Here is a 12,731-nt window from a genome sequence, read left to right as displayed (position 1 = left end):
CAGGTACCGAGAGCAGTGAAATTCCGCGATAGTTCCCACACTCAGATCTTTTTCCTTTGTTTGTGTATAGCGGGACAACTTCTGCTAACTTCCAGTCTTGTGGAAAATTTTCTTCAGTCCAGCACTTGTTGACAACGTCCCACAACCATTCAGCGATTCCATTATGCGACTTTAGCATTTCGGCAGAAATATCGTCTGGTCTACTTGCTTTACCGTTTTTCAGTTTACGGACGGCACATAGAACTTCATCAAACCGAATTGGACCTAGCTCTGTTTCAAGACTCTTGGATGCTTCCACTATGCTCAATACAGAATTGCCGCTTGTGGTGGCTGGATTTAACAGATGCTTAAAGTGCTCGGTCCAACGTTCCAGCCTTTCTTCTTTTGTTTTCAGACGCTCGCCTGTGGTTGAAACTAATTTACTTATATGAGGACTCCATTTCCGGCATAACTGTTTTGACTCCCCAAACACTTTTTTCAAGTCACCTTTGTCTGAATGATCTTGTATTGTTTCACCTTTGTCTTTCAGCCTCTTTCTTTTGTCAGATCGTAACGCTTTTCGTATTTCTTTGCAGCAATTAGAGAACACTAGCAGCGCCTCCGCGCTACTATGCTTCCTCAACTGTAGCTCGGCCCGTTTCCTAATCAAAACCAGCGTTTCAACTGTAATCCAGGGTTTGTGCACACGCTTTTCGGGGATGAGTAGTTTTGTTGCCGCTGCATTAATAGCCGTTCGAAAATTTTCCCAAGATTGTTCTACGCCTTCAACAATAGCGCTTTCATCAAGATAGCGTTTCACTTCTGCGCAGAAAGCTTCACGCGTGACTTCATCGCGCAACTTGGCAGAGCAGACTTTCGGTCGACTGCGTGGCTTCTCTGCCACTAATTTAAATTGCACTTCAGCAATGACCATTTCGTGATCGGTGAGGGTGATCTTTCCCCTCCTTGTCCTAACGTTGTGCAAACAACTCCTGTGCCTCGAACCGAATAAGATATGATCTAACATCTTCTTTCGCATCTGTTGGTCAGGTGGGTTAAATGTATAGGTTATTTTTTAGTACAACTTGCTCACCATCCTGCGCAACGCTTATTTTACACAGATTCGCGGAAGACATCCTCGAGACATATCCAAAGGCAAAGAACGCAAGGAAGTCCTATTTGCATATGAATGACGACATCCAGTCTTTCCACACCCCTCAGAACGTCAATATGACAATTTTTATATTAAAGAGCTGTTTGAAGGCCGGTATTTTTCGTTTTAGCTAAATTTTGTCAAATCAGCAAGAGGTTATTGACAACGTTGCTCTATAAAATTTCGACGAACCCAAAAGTAAAACTATAGTTTTTGGGGAAAATTGAAACCCGGAAAAAGAAACATTTCTCATGAATCCCTTAACATACTTCCCCACAAGAGGCCGCATTTTACATCAGACAAACATTTTCAGTGTGGTCTTATCCATTTTTGAACCAATTGTATTGATTAACCTGCTGATAATATAAATTCATAGTCCTTCTCCAACAACTTTGGAAGTTAGGTAGAAAATGGGATTACTCCCACTCTAATTTTTTCATCCATTACAGAAACTTCCTAATAGCTATCACTCTGTATCTCAACTTGAAATTTCCGAAAATTTGACATCCCTGAATCTACGGGAAAGAACTAACCAGTCTCTTAATGATTCATTCATTGTTGCAACATGCGTTGTCATAGTTGTCATTTACCTTAGAAGTTTGAAGAACACCAGCAATGAATTACAACTCTTGTTAGTTAATTGGCAAGAGATTTAAACAGTTGAATGTTTCAGAGTTTTAACCATAAGAGACACTGTCACTGGAATTAGAGTGCTTATCTACGCTGAATTCACGATTATTTGTTTTTGAACAGATAGTCGGGTTGCCTTCATCTGGATTAAGTCTTCGAAAAAACAAATTGTGTTTCGGAAATAAAAGCAGATTTGATAGCTGGAATCATATTGTGACTGATCTGAACCCAGCCGATCACGTACTCGCTGTTTAGAACGTAAAAAATGGAAAAAATGGTTTAAACCGCCAGATCTTCTCTCTAGACAGGACGTTTGTGTAGAAATACAAACCGAATGCCGGTTTTCGTGGCGGCAACAAGGTAAACGCCAAAAGCCAACATACTAATAGTCTACAATAATCGTTTTTCGACGTAGACAAGACTTTTGCTAACGCTTGCTACTGTTTTTATTATAATCTCTAGACTGAAAAAACAGCGTGGCAATCAACATCAGTATACCTTAGAAGACAATGAGTTATCAAAAATTTACTTGATAGATTTGTCTCAAGGCATCAGCTTCCCTCTGGTCCTAGAATTGCTAAGACACTGCCGTAAATGTAAATCGAACAGCAAAAACAGGTCACAAAACCTAACGCTTGATAAAAACGGGATAATAATTTTGGTCTTATTACTTGACTAAAATTGTTACTTTGGTCATATTACTCGATAAAAATTGGAAGTATAACTTTTGCTCGCAATGGAGTGGAGTTGGTCACAAAACCGGTATTACTCCTTGACAAAGACCTTATTTGCCGTTTGTAACTTGACCATGCTCATTCTATTTGTGTACATCAAGGAACAGAATCAACTAAAGCAATTGTTCAACAAAAGTAATACGTAGTTGGTCTCCTCAAACAGTTCAAACAATTTGATATGAATGCTTCTTTTGGAGTCGTTTTGACCTCAAAACTTTGAGACTGTCAAGGCACTGCTTCCTGATTGCCCTTCTTGCACTGAAAAAAAAAACAGTTTGTTTTTGCCAACTGCTGCCGGGACATCTTCAGTCCCTTCCGTATTAAAAGGAAAAAGATAATCTCAAGAAACACTGCGATCTAGTCTTTACCTGTTTGGTAACGCAGAATGTCCATTTGGAAATGGATCCGGTCATCCCAGCTACTTATTTGTGGCTATGGAATCATACAATGCCATGTATGGTTTCACAGTATTCAACGTCAATCTTTGAGTCAAATGAGTTTTATGAAAAATCACTCATTTGAGAGTTTTTTGAAATCCTAAATTCAAACTTTGCAAAGATGGATTTGAAGAAATATAACCAGTTATAACCCAGCAAAAAACGACAGCATTGTAATCTTTTTTTGTTTGTTCTCAAATACTGTGAACGGTTTTTGCTCATCGTTATATAAATCTTTTTGTTCCAAAACTTAGGTTGTTTTCTGAATATTCAAATAGCATAGTAATATTCAACTTATCAAAAGCAAATCTCTTTGTTTGAACTTTTTCTCATTAAGCAAATTTTTTCCCCAATTTGTTTGCTTTTTGAGTCTTTTGATTTGTCGTACAGGTAAAGCGGAAATCAAAGACGAATTTTTCGTTATGTAAGAGAGTACCAAAGATTTGAAAAGTCTGACACATGTGATTAGCGGGTCTGTAATTCTATATTGGTTTAGATATCGAATACTATGAGAAATTCTGCTGGGTAAGATATTGACTGGTGTGTTAAAACTCAAACATTTTTCAGGGTGAACATTTAGATATTTACAATTTTGTTTCACCTTAAGTATTTTAGTCCCACATTGGATATCCGTTCACATGTTTGTGCTTTGTGAAGTGTAGTACTTTAGTTTTGTCAACGTTAAGCTTATTGCAGTTCAATATTATAGTCTCAGTATGTTGTTTCGACATACTTTGATTTGACCACCGACAAGCATATGAAAATTTTTTAGAAAGTTTTAATCTTACATTTTTGACAAATGATCTCTTCGGCATAATCTTTTATCAATAAAGTCATTAATGAAATTTGGAATTTGTCCCCTCGTCTGCCCAGCTGTTTCTAAAAAATAAGTTTTTTTTAATTTTTAGACAAGAAATAAACCGGAGAAGTATCTCCGCGGAAATAAATGCCCCACTTGACTGTGAAAGATCTGCTCATTTAGGCGCATTTGGCAATGTCATAGCGACCCATGGGACTTGAAACGAAACCAAAACAACCGAAGAAATTATCACGACCGAAGTCCAATGCTAGAATCAGACTGTTTTTTCCGAGGGGGGTTGTTTCATAGACCCCTCTTCACATTTTTAGAGCTTCATAATGGTACAAATTATAATTACCAGTACAACTTATTAAGTAACATAAACCATTAATGAGGCAAAAAGAAGCATTGCTTTGTTCTCGCGCTCATGGTAATGAAAATAGATAATTTTGTCCAACAGACGGGGGGGGGGGGTTGTACAGTCTAGAAATTCAAAAACTTATATGAAATCAACCAGAACTACATTAGTCACATTTTTGATGGTTCGTTCCACTTCGTCAAAAACAGGTTGAAAGTCTATTGCATTCGAATGATCTGAAGCAAATCTGATCTAACATCAAAACTAAGTCAACAAGGATATGACATCAAATGACTAATTGATACGATTGGTTAGATAACAACATCTCAGCTCAAATCCTTACTTATAACTATTAGTTATAACTAATAACTATCACTTACAAATAATCAAACGCAATAAATCTGATTTTCAATATTTGCACTTGTCTCAATTAATGAATCAAACCCACTCGCGTGTAAAATACAGCTTGACTTGGAACTTAAATCAAATTCAGTAATCGAAACTTTACTTTATCAATCTGTCCGATCTAAAATTAATCATTAATAACTTATATTTCTGGAAATTTCAGTTCGTCGCTTTCGTAGATCTAAGATAAGACTCAATATCGCATAGTCTAGCAGCTGTTTGAACTAAGAAATTTATAGTCAAAGAAAATAAGAAAAAATATTGAGATGGAATCTTTCTGCAAAACTTTTGAGTTTTCCAGTTTCGAGGGAGGAAAAGAGAATCTTGACAACGTTTACAAAGCGTGGGGTCTAAACTTCCTGGCGCGAAAGGGAATCATGGCGGCCAGCAAGCCTCTCTTCCGAATCAAGCAGTCCAGCTCGGATTCCGACAGCTATTACATCATCAGCCGAAGTGCACGAAGTGGTCTGGGGTCTTTCCGAAACGTGGATGGTCCAATGAAACTGGGTTCTGAGTGTGATGTCCAGCGACGTGATAAAACCCACTTCAATTGCAAACTGGTTCTTGATGGCGGCAAACTTGTACAAACCATGGTATGTGAGGTTTTTCATCAACTCTCCCATTATTCACCCATTTGCAGATTAATGAGGCTAGAATTAAGACCCGAAATCACAACGATTATACGGAAATGAATATTTATTTCCAAAGAGTTTACTACGCGAAACAAAATTGTTTTTTTTTTATGATAAAGAAAAACTATTGCGACTTTTCCGTTCTGAGAAATATAGAAATATAGTGACAGTGTTTCAACTAGTATTTCACTAAAGTGAAACATTTCAAGCAAATTAAAATTTCAAGCAAGGTAAGTTTTTACTGACGCCAAAAATCCATAGCTTGTTAAGATTATTGAATTTTTCGACATACGACTAAAAAATAATCAAAAAAATATAAAAATATAATCACTGACTAAAAAACACTTTCTGATTGTATAAAAAGACCAGTAGAGTAATAACCATTTTTGCATTGCGAAACAAAGCAGAAAACAGGCCTGAGTCGGGATTTAGAGGGTATAGAGGAATTTGCATTAGGATACAATTCGTATCAATGCAACCAAATTAACAGGATTAAATTGTAAAACATTGTGTCCAGCAAAAACAAATGGGCTAAACCGAGCTTATTCAGTAAAGAATGTCATCGATACCAACAACGATGCCATATATTTTTCATTTTTCCAATGAAATGAAAATTCAATACAGTGGCTTAGTTCACAAGAAAGGTAGGTTTTTCTTAGATTTTCATTGAACTGTTTTTTCTACCTTTCAATTCAAACCCAAGTTTCCAGGAAACTTGGAAAAAAGAGTGTTACAAACTGTTGCGTTTCGAAATTTCGTTTAAAATGATAACATAGGTAATGAGTTATCTCGAAAGGGAAAGCACACAAAGGCACACAGACACAAGCATACTTTTATATATATATATATATATATATATATATATATATATATATAGGTATATATATATATATATATATATATATATATATATATATATATATATATATATATATATAGAGAGAGAGAGAGAGAGAGAGAGAAAGAGAGCCGCAATTTAAGTTTCTAATAACTCATTAATTCCCAAGAAAGGGTTCTTGCATCGCCAATTGATTGTCCTCAATTGATGAAAATGAAGGAAACGGAGAAAGATAATTTTTATGAGCGTTTTTACTCTACCACAATTGTAGGAGCTGCCGGAATAACAAACGTAAACAGAAGGTTTTCTCTCCCGGTACTATGCGTATTCGACTTTGTAAATTTCGCTTCTAATTTTTTGCACTTTTTCTTGACTTTTATAAACTTTTTATGTGCATTTTTTTAATAATTTAACAACCCAACGGTGGTATTACCTAACTTTATATACTGCTAATGATTATGGGATCAGACGACTTGAACCTAATATTATCTCCAGAACTGCGGCCAGGCGTGCTACCGTTGCACCAACGCTCTGCTGAAGTACCTACTTTGTTGGCTTGATGTACCACACGCTGGGTTATTACAATATTGTGAAATTATTCCAAACATTGCTATATAATATTTGGCCACGCATTTGAAAAATGCGTTTCATGTTCATAACACCATATCAATCAAAACTAGGGATACTAAAATATAAAAAAAAAAACGATTATGAAGAAACCATTGGACACTAAATTTTGATATTTTAGCGATCTATCATTCGTTTCAAACGCTATTATCAATTGGCATTGACCTCTAAGTAGGAGGCACAAACGAAAAGATTCGCAGTGAGTTTAGACGATGAGGCTACCACGAAAAGATCTGGATATACTTTTCAATCAATTGTTTGCGCTCTTCACGCCAATCAACTTCCTCCGCCTCTTTTCAGTTAATTGTACAATTTTACTGCTCATAATTGTACAAATTTAAAATTAAGGGTTTTTCCATACTTGCCGCTTCAAGATACGGTCGCTTTGCGCTGAATTTTTTTCACCGCTATTTGCAGCAATTCTTATACTATTTTTTGTCAAAATATCTACATCGGTACCAGTGTCCTCCTACCAGCTATTGATGAGAAAAATGTCGTTTTAAATTTTTGTAGAATTCTGATTGTTATCTGTTAACAGGTTGCGGTTAAAGGCGACATTCCCGAAATGGTAATCACAAGGGAAATTCAGGAAGATGGAAACTTGAAGCTAACTGAAACTTGTGAAGGAAATTCTGCCACTAGAATCTACGCGCCTGCAGACGATGTAGAATCGAAAGATGACGAAGCTTTATAAACTATTTGAACCAATTTGTAATAGTCATTATGTTTACTGAGCCGACAAATTTATTTGAGGGATGTAATAAAAGATTCAATAAATCACGATTCTTTTCATATATTAGCATTAAACACAGATGGAAGCTGTCGTAAAAAATTCTGAAAGATTATCGTACGTTTGCTTTCTGGCAAATTTGAGAAAAAATAGCAGCAATGGGGCAAGACTAAACAGCATTGCAAAATTGCAATCCAATTTAGATCATAGTTGGAAAACTGCCACAGATCTTGAGATTTGTTTTGGATTCTTAACATAAAGTGGTTATCGCAGCTGGACTATATTGCTGCATTACTTGATTGAATGAAATTAGGTAACTTAATTGCAATCACCTTCTTCCATTAGCCATGACGAAAATGTGGCATTATTCTGTTGTTTTTTCCCTTCCAAAATTACAAATTATCAATTTTTAAGAATGATGTAATACACATTTTTGACAGATTGATGGTTCTTCATCGCAAAAAATCAAGCAACATGCATGCGGGCTCCTTTGAAAGCAAAAGTGAGCTACAAAATTGCCAGCAAAATTTTTCCAGCAAAAATGCAAACTCATGAAAAGACTTTTGGCCGACCCATGATTTGACAATAAATCTGACTTGGTCCGAAAAGTCCCATGAGAAAATCTTTTCTTGACTTACGATTTGACTTTTGCCCGACTCAATTTCAACTCCTCAAAAATTTTGATCGAGGAAAAGTCCAGAACCCAAGTCTGGTTGAGCAAAACTTCAACTTAAATTTTTAGGTCAAGCAAATCTCCAGGGTGACAAAGCTTGGGTCTAAGAGCAGAACTCAAGTGTAAATTTTTGGGTTTGAGCAAATATCCAAAGTCACAAAATTAGGGTCGAGCAAAAGACCAAGTGATTAATAAAGCGTAGCAAAATTCTTTTCATAGCTCTTTTGGTTTCATTGTTGTCTGATCACACTTATTTCGGGTGAGCATTGTATTTTCAAATGTTGAGGTCTAGACTAGGGCGTGCTTGACACAAAATGGGCATGAAAAAGATATATTCGGCCCAAACCTAAGATATATTCGGCCCCTTGAAAAGACTTTAATTTGAATTTATCGTCGAGTTTGATGCACATCGTGAGACAGGGAAAAGTCATTGGTCCATTCCTCTCCTCTAAAAATTTTACATGCATATCAATATCGTACGCATAAAGTAGTGAGCTGGTAGGAAACATATAGTTACTATTTGTCGGACATTTTTGGTTTACTTGACTGCTTTGTCACAATTCGGCTTGCTTTTAGTAGTGGATAAAACAAGGCTTCCAGCCATCAGCAAAAATTTAACCCTTTCTCCAAGCGCTAATCACGCATGTCGAATCTGGCCAAATTTTACTGATTTCTTGAAGCCTTGTTTTATCCACTACTATATATTAGCTCTAAATTTGATAAAAATTAAAATTAAAATCAAAAATAAAACAAAAAATCAAAAAATCAAAGCAAAATATATATTTCACTCTTTAAGAGTGATTCATTCTTATTCGGAGTGATCCCCAGTAGAAAAGATCGCTCTTTTTCGCTCTTAAAGAGTGAATCCCTCTTTTTTGATATTTTTTATATTTTTATACTTTTTATTTCAAATTATCTATACTTTTCAATAAATTTATATTTTCTTTTATTTTTTCTATATTTATTCCAATATTAATAAGAAATGATACAAAATTATAGTATTTACATGAACAACTATCAGTGAAACTGCTGCGCAGATCCTCTGTTTGGTTAATAACTAAAGGACTTACAGCTCTAGGACTTTGCCAACTAGGATTAATTGTTTTATCCGTGAAGCGGTTACACCGATCAGTTATATCAGGGAACCTGCTTTGCAGATTTCTACTAAATCCTCTAGTCAATTCTATATCTGGATGTTGTTTCTTTACATGAGCCCGTATCCCATCATATCTCACAACAGAAGTACAATATGGACAATTAACTTTAGCTGAAGTACAACTTCTACGTGTATACTTACCCTCATCAAAATTATTTAGTGGTTTTATATAATTACACTTATTACAACATCTAGTTAATACTTCTGAGCTGGGGTTAAGGTTGAGGTTAGGGATAAGGTTAGGGTTAGGGTTGGGGTTAGGAACTGAGTTAGAGTTATAGTCATAGATAGAACCAGAACCAGAACAAGAACCAGAACTAGAACTAGAGCTAGAACTGGGGTTAGAACCAGAACCAGAACTAGGGTTAGAACTAGAGTTAGAATTAGGGTTAGAACTAGAAATATGGTTACAACTAGAATTAGAATTAGAATTAGAATTAGAATTAGAATTAGAATTAGAATTAGAACTAGGGTTAGAACTAGAACTAGAACTAGATTCATTTTTTAAAGAACAACCCCATGGAGAAAAATCATTAGCACAAATACCACTTAATATGATTTTACCACACATACATTTATCAGTTTTTTCTTTACGACATGATTCATAATGATATTTTAAAACAGCAATGTTTCCACATTTATAGTTACACTCTGAACATTTTAAAAGCATTTATAATAGGGTAAACTTTAATATTTACCTAATCCTTCACAGGGTAAAATTTAGCCATGATTTCAATTAAATCATTAGTATGATCTTTAGATGTGATACATTCTGTTAAATATTTATATCCTAAAGTATTGAATGTATTAGTTTTACATCTCTTATCTAGAATCAAATCAAGGTCTAATTCTTTTTTATCTTTAACAAAATTTATAATCTCTTCTCTAAACTCTTCATTATTTATATATAGTTTGTTTAAAAACTTTCTTCCCTTTCTATTCAAAATTCCCATCTCTTCATTGACGAATTCACAGTTACATTGATCATGGAACGAACTTTGTTCGTGGTTTACCAAACTGCTTCCCTGATCTATATATTCTTCTTGTATCAGGGAACCTGCTTCGCAGATTGTATTTCGTGTTTCACCTTCCAACTCTTCTCCATATCCAACATTAACTAATGTATTTACTCTACTCAACATTGTACTTGCTCCCATTGCTACAGTTCCAGCATTTCTTGATATTGAATTAGGATAAAAACAATTAAAAATAGATAAACCTGCGCCTATAATTCCACCAATATTTGATAAAATTTTTATACCCTTTCCAATAATCATTTCTTTAGTTAGAACATCATTCTGAACTTTAATATTATTCAAAGTAAGAAGTTTATTAAAATAAAACTGATAGTTATCATGATTAATAACATTTCTATCTGTTGCATTAATCATTAGTGGTTTCATATATGCTATAAGTTTATTTATATCTTCTCTCTCTAAATCATCTTTTAAACTAAGAGCTTTTAAATCAAGGAAACCAACTCTTGAATCATATATCATTGTCCTATTACTACTAATAAAAATAAAATTATTTTCCTTTTTATTATATTTAATTATACCATAACGAAGTTCATCTGACATTCCATCTGTATAATTATAATAGCTTTATTTGATTCACTAATTATTTTATTGAAGTCATGTTCACATTTATTTAACTCATTAAAGTTTTTAAATAGGTCAGGTCCATTATAAGTTGTTAAATAAATAGTATCACAACTCATTTTTGCCGTATTAATTATTTGAGCTGGTTTATGACACATTACAATCATTTGAATATTATAATGTCTACCTTCAGTAAAATAATAACCTATATCCTTATTTAACCTATCACCCATATCATCAAGTACTATTACCAAAATTGAAATTTTTGCATATTATTTTTTGTGATCATATTTATATCACGTTTATTAAACCTAGTATAAAACTTATTAGACTCAGGATCTATCCAGTCTCTGTCATCTTTACACACTATAACTATAATTTTAGCTTGATCTTGAACTTGATCTCGATCTTGATCTTGATCTTGATCTTGGTCTTGATTTTGGACTGAGTATAATTTTAAATATTGTCTAATAAAATATGTTTTACTTGTACCAGTTCCACCATAAACAATAGTATGTAATGGTGACTTTTCATATTCAAATCTAACTAGACTCCTATTCATAAATCCACCAACACTTTCTTCTAGTTTTGTAAATTTACTTTGTCTTGAATCATATATTATATAACAAATTCCAATTATAATAATAAAAAAACTGCACTACCTGTTTCCATTTTTATATAATAAATATGGATTTGATTTAGATTTAGATTTAGACTTAGACTTAGACTTAGATTTAATAAATTTATTTTATAAAAATGCTAACTTTTGAGGAATTCAATAATAAATTTAATATTGATAATAATGCTATGAGTGATATCAGAATAAAAGATATAGGTAAAGATATAAGTCTAACACCAATTGAAATTGTAATGAGAGATCAAACTCCAGATAGTACCAGGGATCCTAACTTCAACATTACTGTAAAACTACATCCAACTGAAGGTACGCATTGGGTTTTAGTCATAAGAAGAGAAGGTGGTCCAACCTATTACTTTGATAGTTTTGGTGTAGAAACTACACCTTTATTTTTAGAAGAATATGTTGATCTAGGCTCTAATGAGAGAATACAACAATATGATGAATCTTATTGTGGGGCTTATTGTTTATATATGATCTATCTTATTGATAGAGGATTTAGAATTAAAAGTGCTTCGAATATTCTAGTTAATCAATGTAAATATCCAGGAATATATAATGAGTGTTCTTGTTTAAGTTGTAATGTTAATCAGTGAACCTGCTTCGCAGTTGATAATATTAATGTTAATGATAATGTTAATGATCTAAGAAGTAGCTTTGCTAATAATGATAATGTTAGTGATAATGTTAATGATAATGATAAAGATATTGATAGTGTAAAAGATAATGTTAATGATAAAGATAATAATCTACGAAGTAGCTTTGCTAATAATGTTGAGGATAATGATAATGATAAAGATATTAATAATGTTAAAGATATTGTTAATGATAAAGATAATGATCTACGAAGTAGCTTTGCTAATAATGTTGATGTTATTGATAATGATCTACGAAGTAGCTTGGCTAATTATGATAATGATAATGTTGATGATAATGATAATGTTAATGATAATGATAATGATAGTGTTAATGATAATGATAATGATAAAGATAATTTTATATATCAATTTGGTGAAAAACATCAAAGGGCTAAACCTAACAACAAAGAATGTCTTAGTAACAATATCTCTGTAAACATAAATGATGATCTATATTCATGGCTAAATGATGATGATATAATTAATGAAGCTGCATTCCCCGATAACTTTAGATGTATAATATCTGGTCCTAGTGAATGTGGTAAGACATTCTTATTGAAAAAACTAATTCTAGCTAGTATATACTTTGATAAGCTATACATCATTGGACCTACGGGTGATCAATACCATGGTATAGAAAGAATAAACCCAAAAGCAGATGTTTACATGCTAATATATGTAATAAGGTATGGAAAGAGCCCTAT

General features: G+C 33.6%; 1 protein-coding gene across 1 annotated transcript; it reads left to right on the top strand.

Moving 5' to 3' along the window:
- The first annotated feature begins 4,435 nt into the window (after positions 1–4,435).
- LOC142350268 (cellular retinoic acid-binding protein 2-like) lies at positions 4,436–7,372 on the top strand. The gene is made up of 2 exons (XM_075402045.1): positions 4,436–5,088; positions 7,131–7,372. The coding sequence occupies exons 1-2, from the start codon at positions 4,762–4,764 to the stop codon at positions 7,284–7,286; spliced, it is 483 nt and encodes a 160-aa protein (XP_075258160.1). The 5' UTR covers positions 4,436–4,761; the 3' UTR covers positions 7,287–7,372.
- The last annotated feature ends 5,359 nt before the right edge of the window (positions 7,373–12,731 follow it).

The sequence above is a fragment of the Convolutriloba macropyga genome, chromosome 12 (genome assembly GCF_964194025.1).
Source record: "Convolutriloba macropyga chromosome 12, txConMacr16.3, whole genome shotgun sequence".
NCBI lineage: Eukaryota > Metazoa > Xenacoelomorpha > Acoela > Convolutidae > Convolutriloba > Convolutriloba macropyga.
This window is presented reverse-complemented; position numbering and strand designations above follow the sequence as displayed.

Coding starts and splice junctions, on each gene's coding strand:
- LOC142350268 (XM_075402045.1), top strand. CDS start 4,762: ATGGAATCTTTCTGCAAAACTTTTGAGTTTTCCAGTTTCGAGGGAGGA. Junction 5,089..7,130: donor GCAAACTTGTACAAACCATG/GTATGTGAGGTT, acceptor ATCTGTTAACAG/GTTGCGGTTAAAGGCGACAT.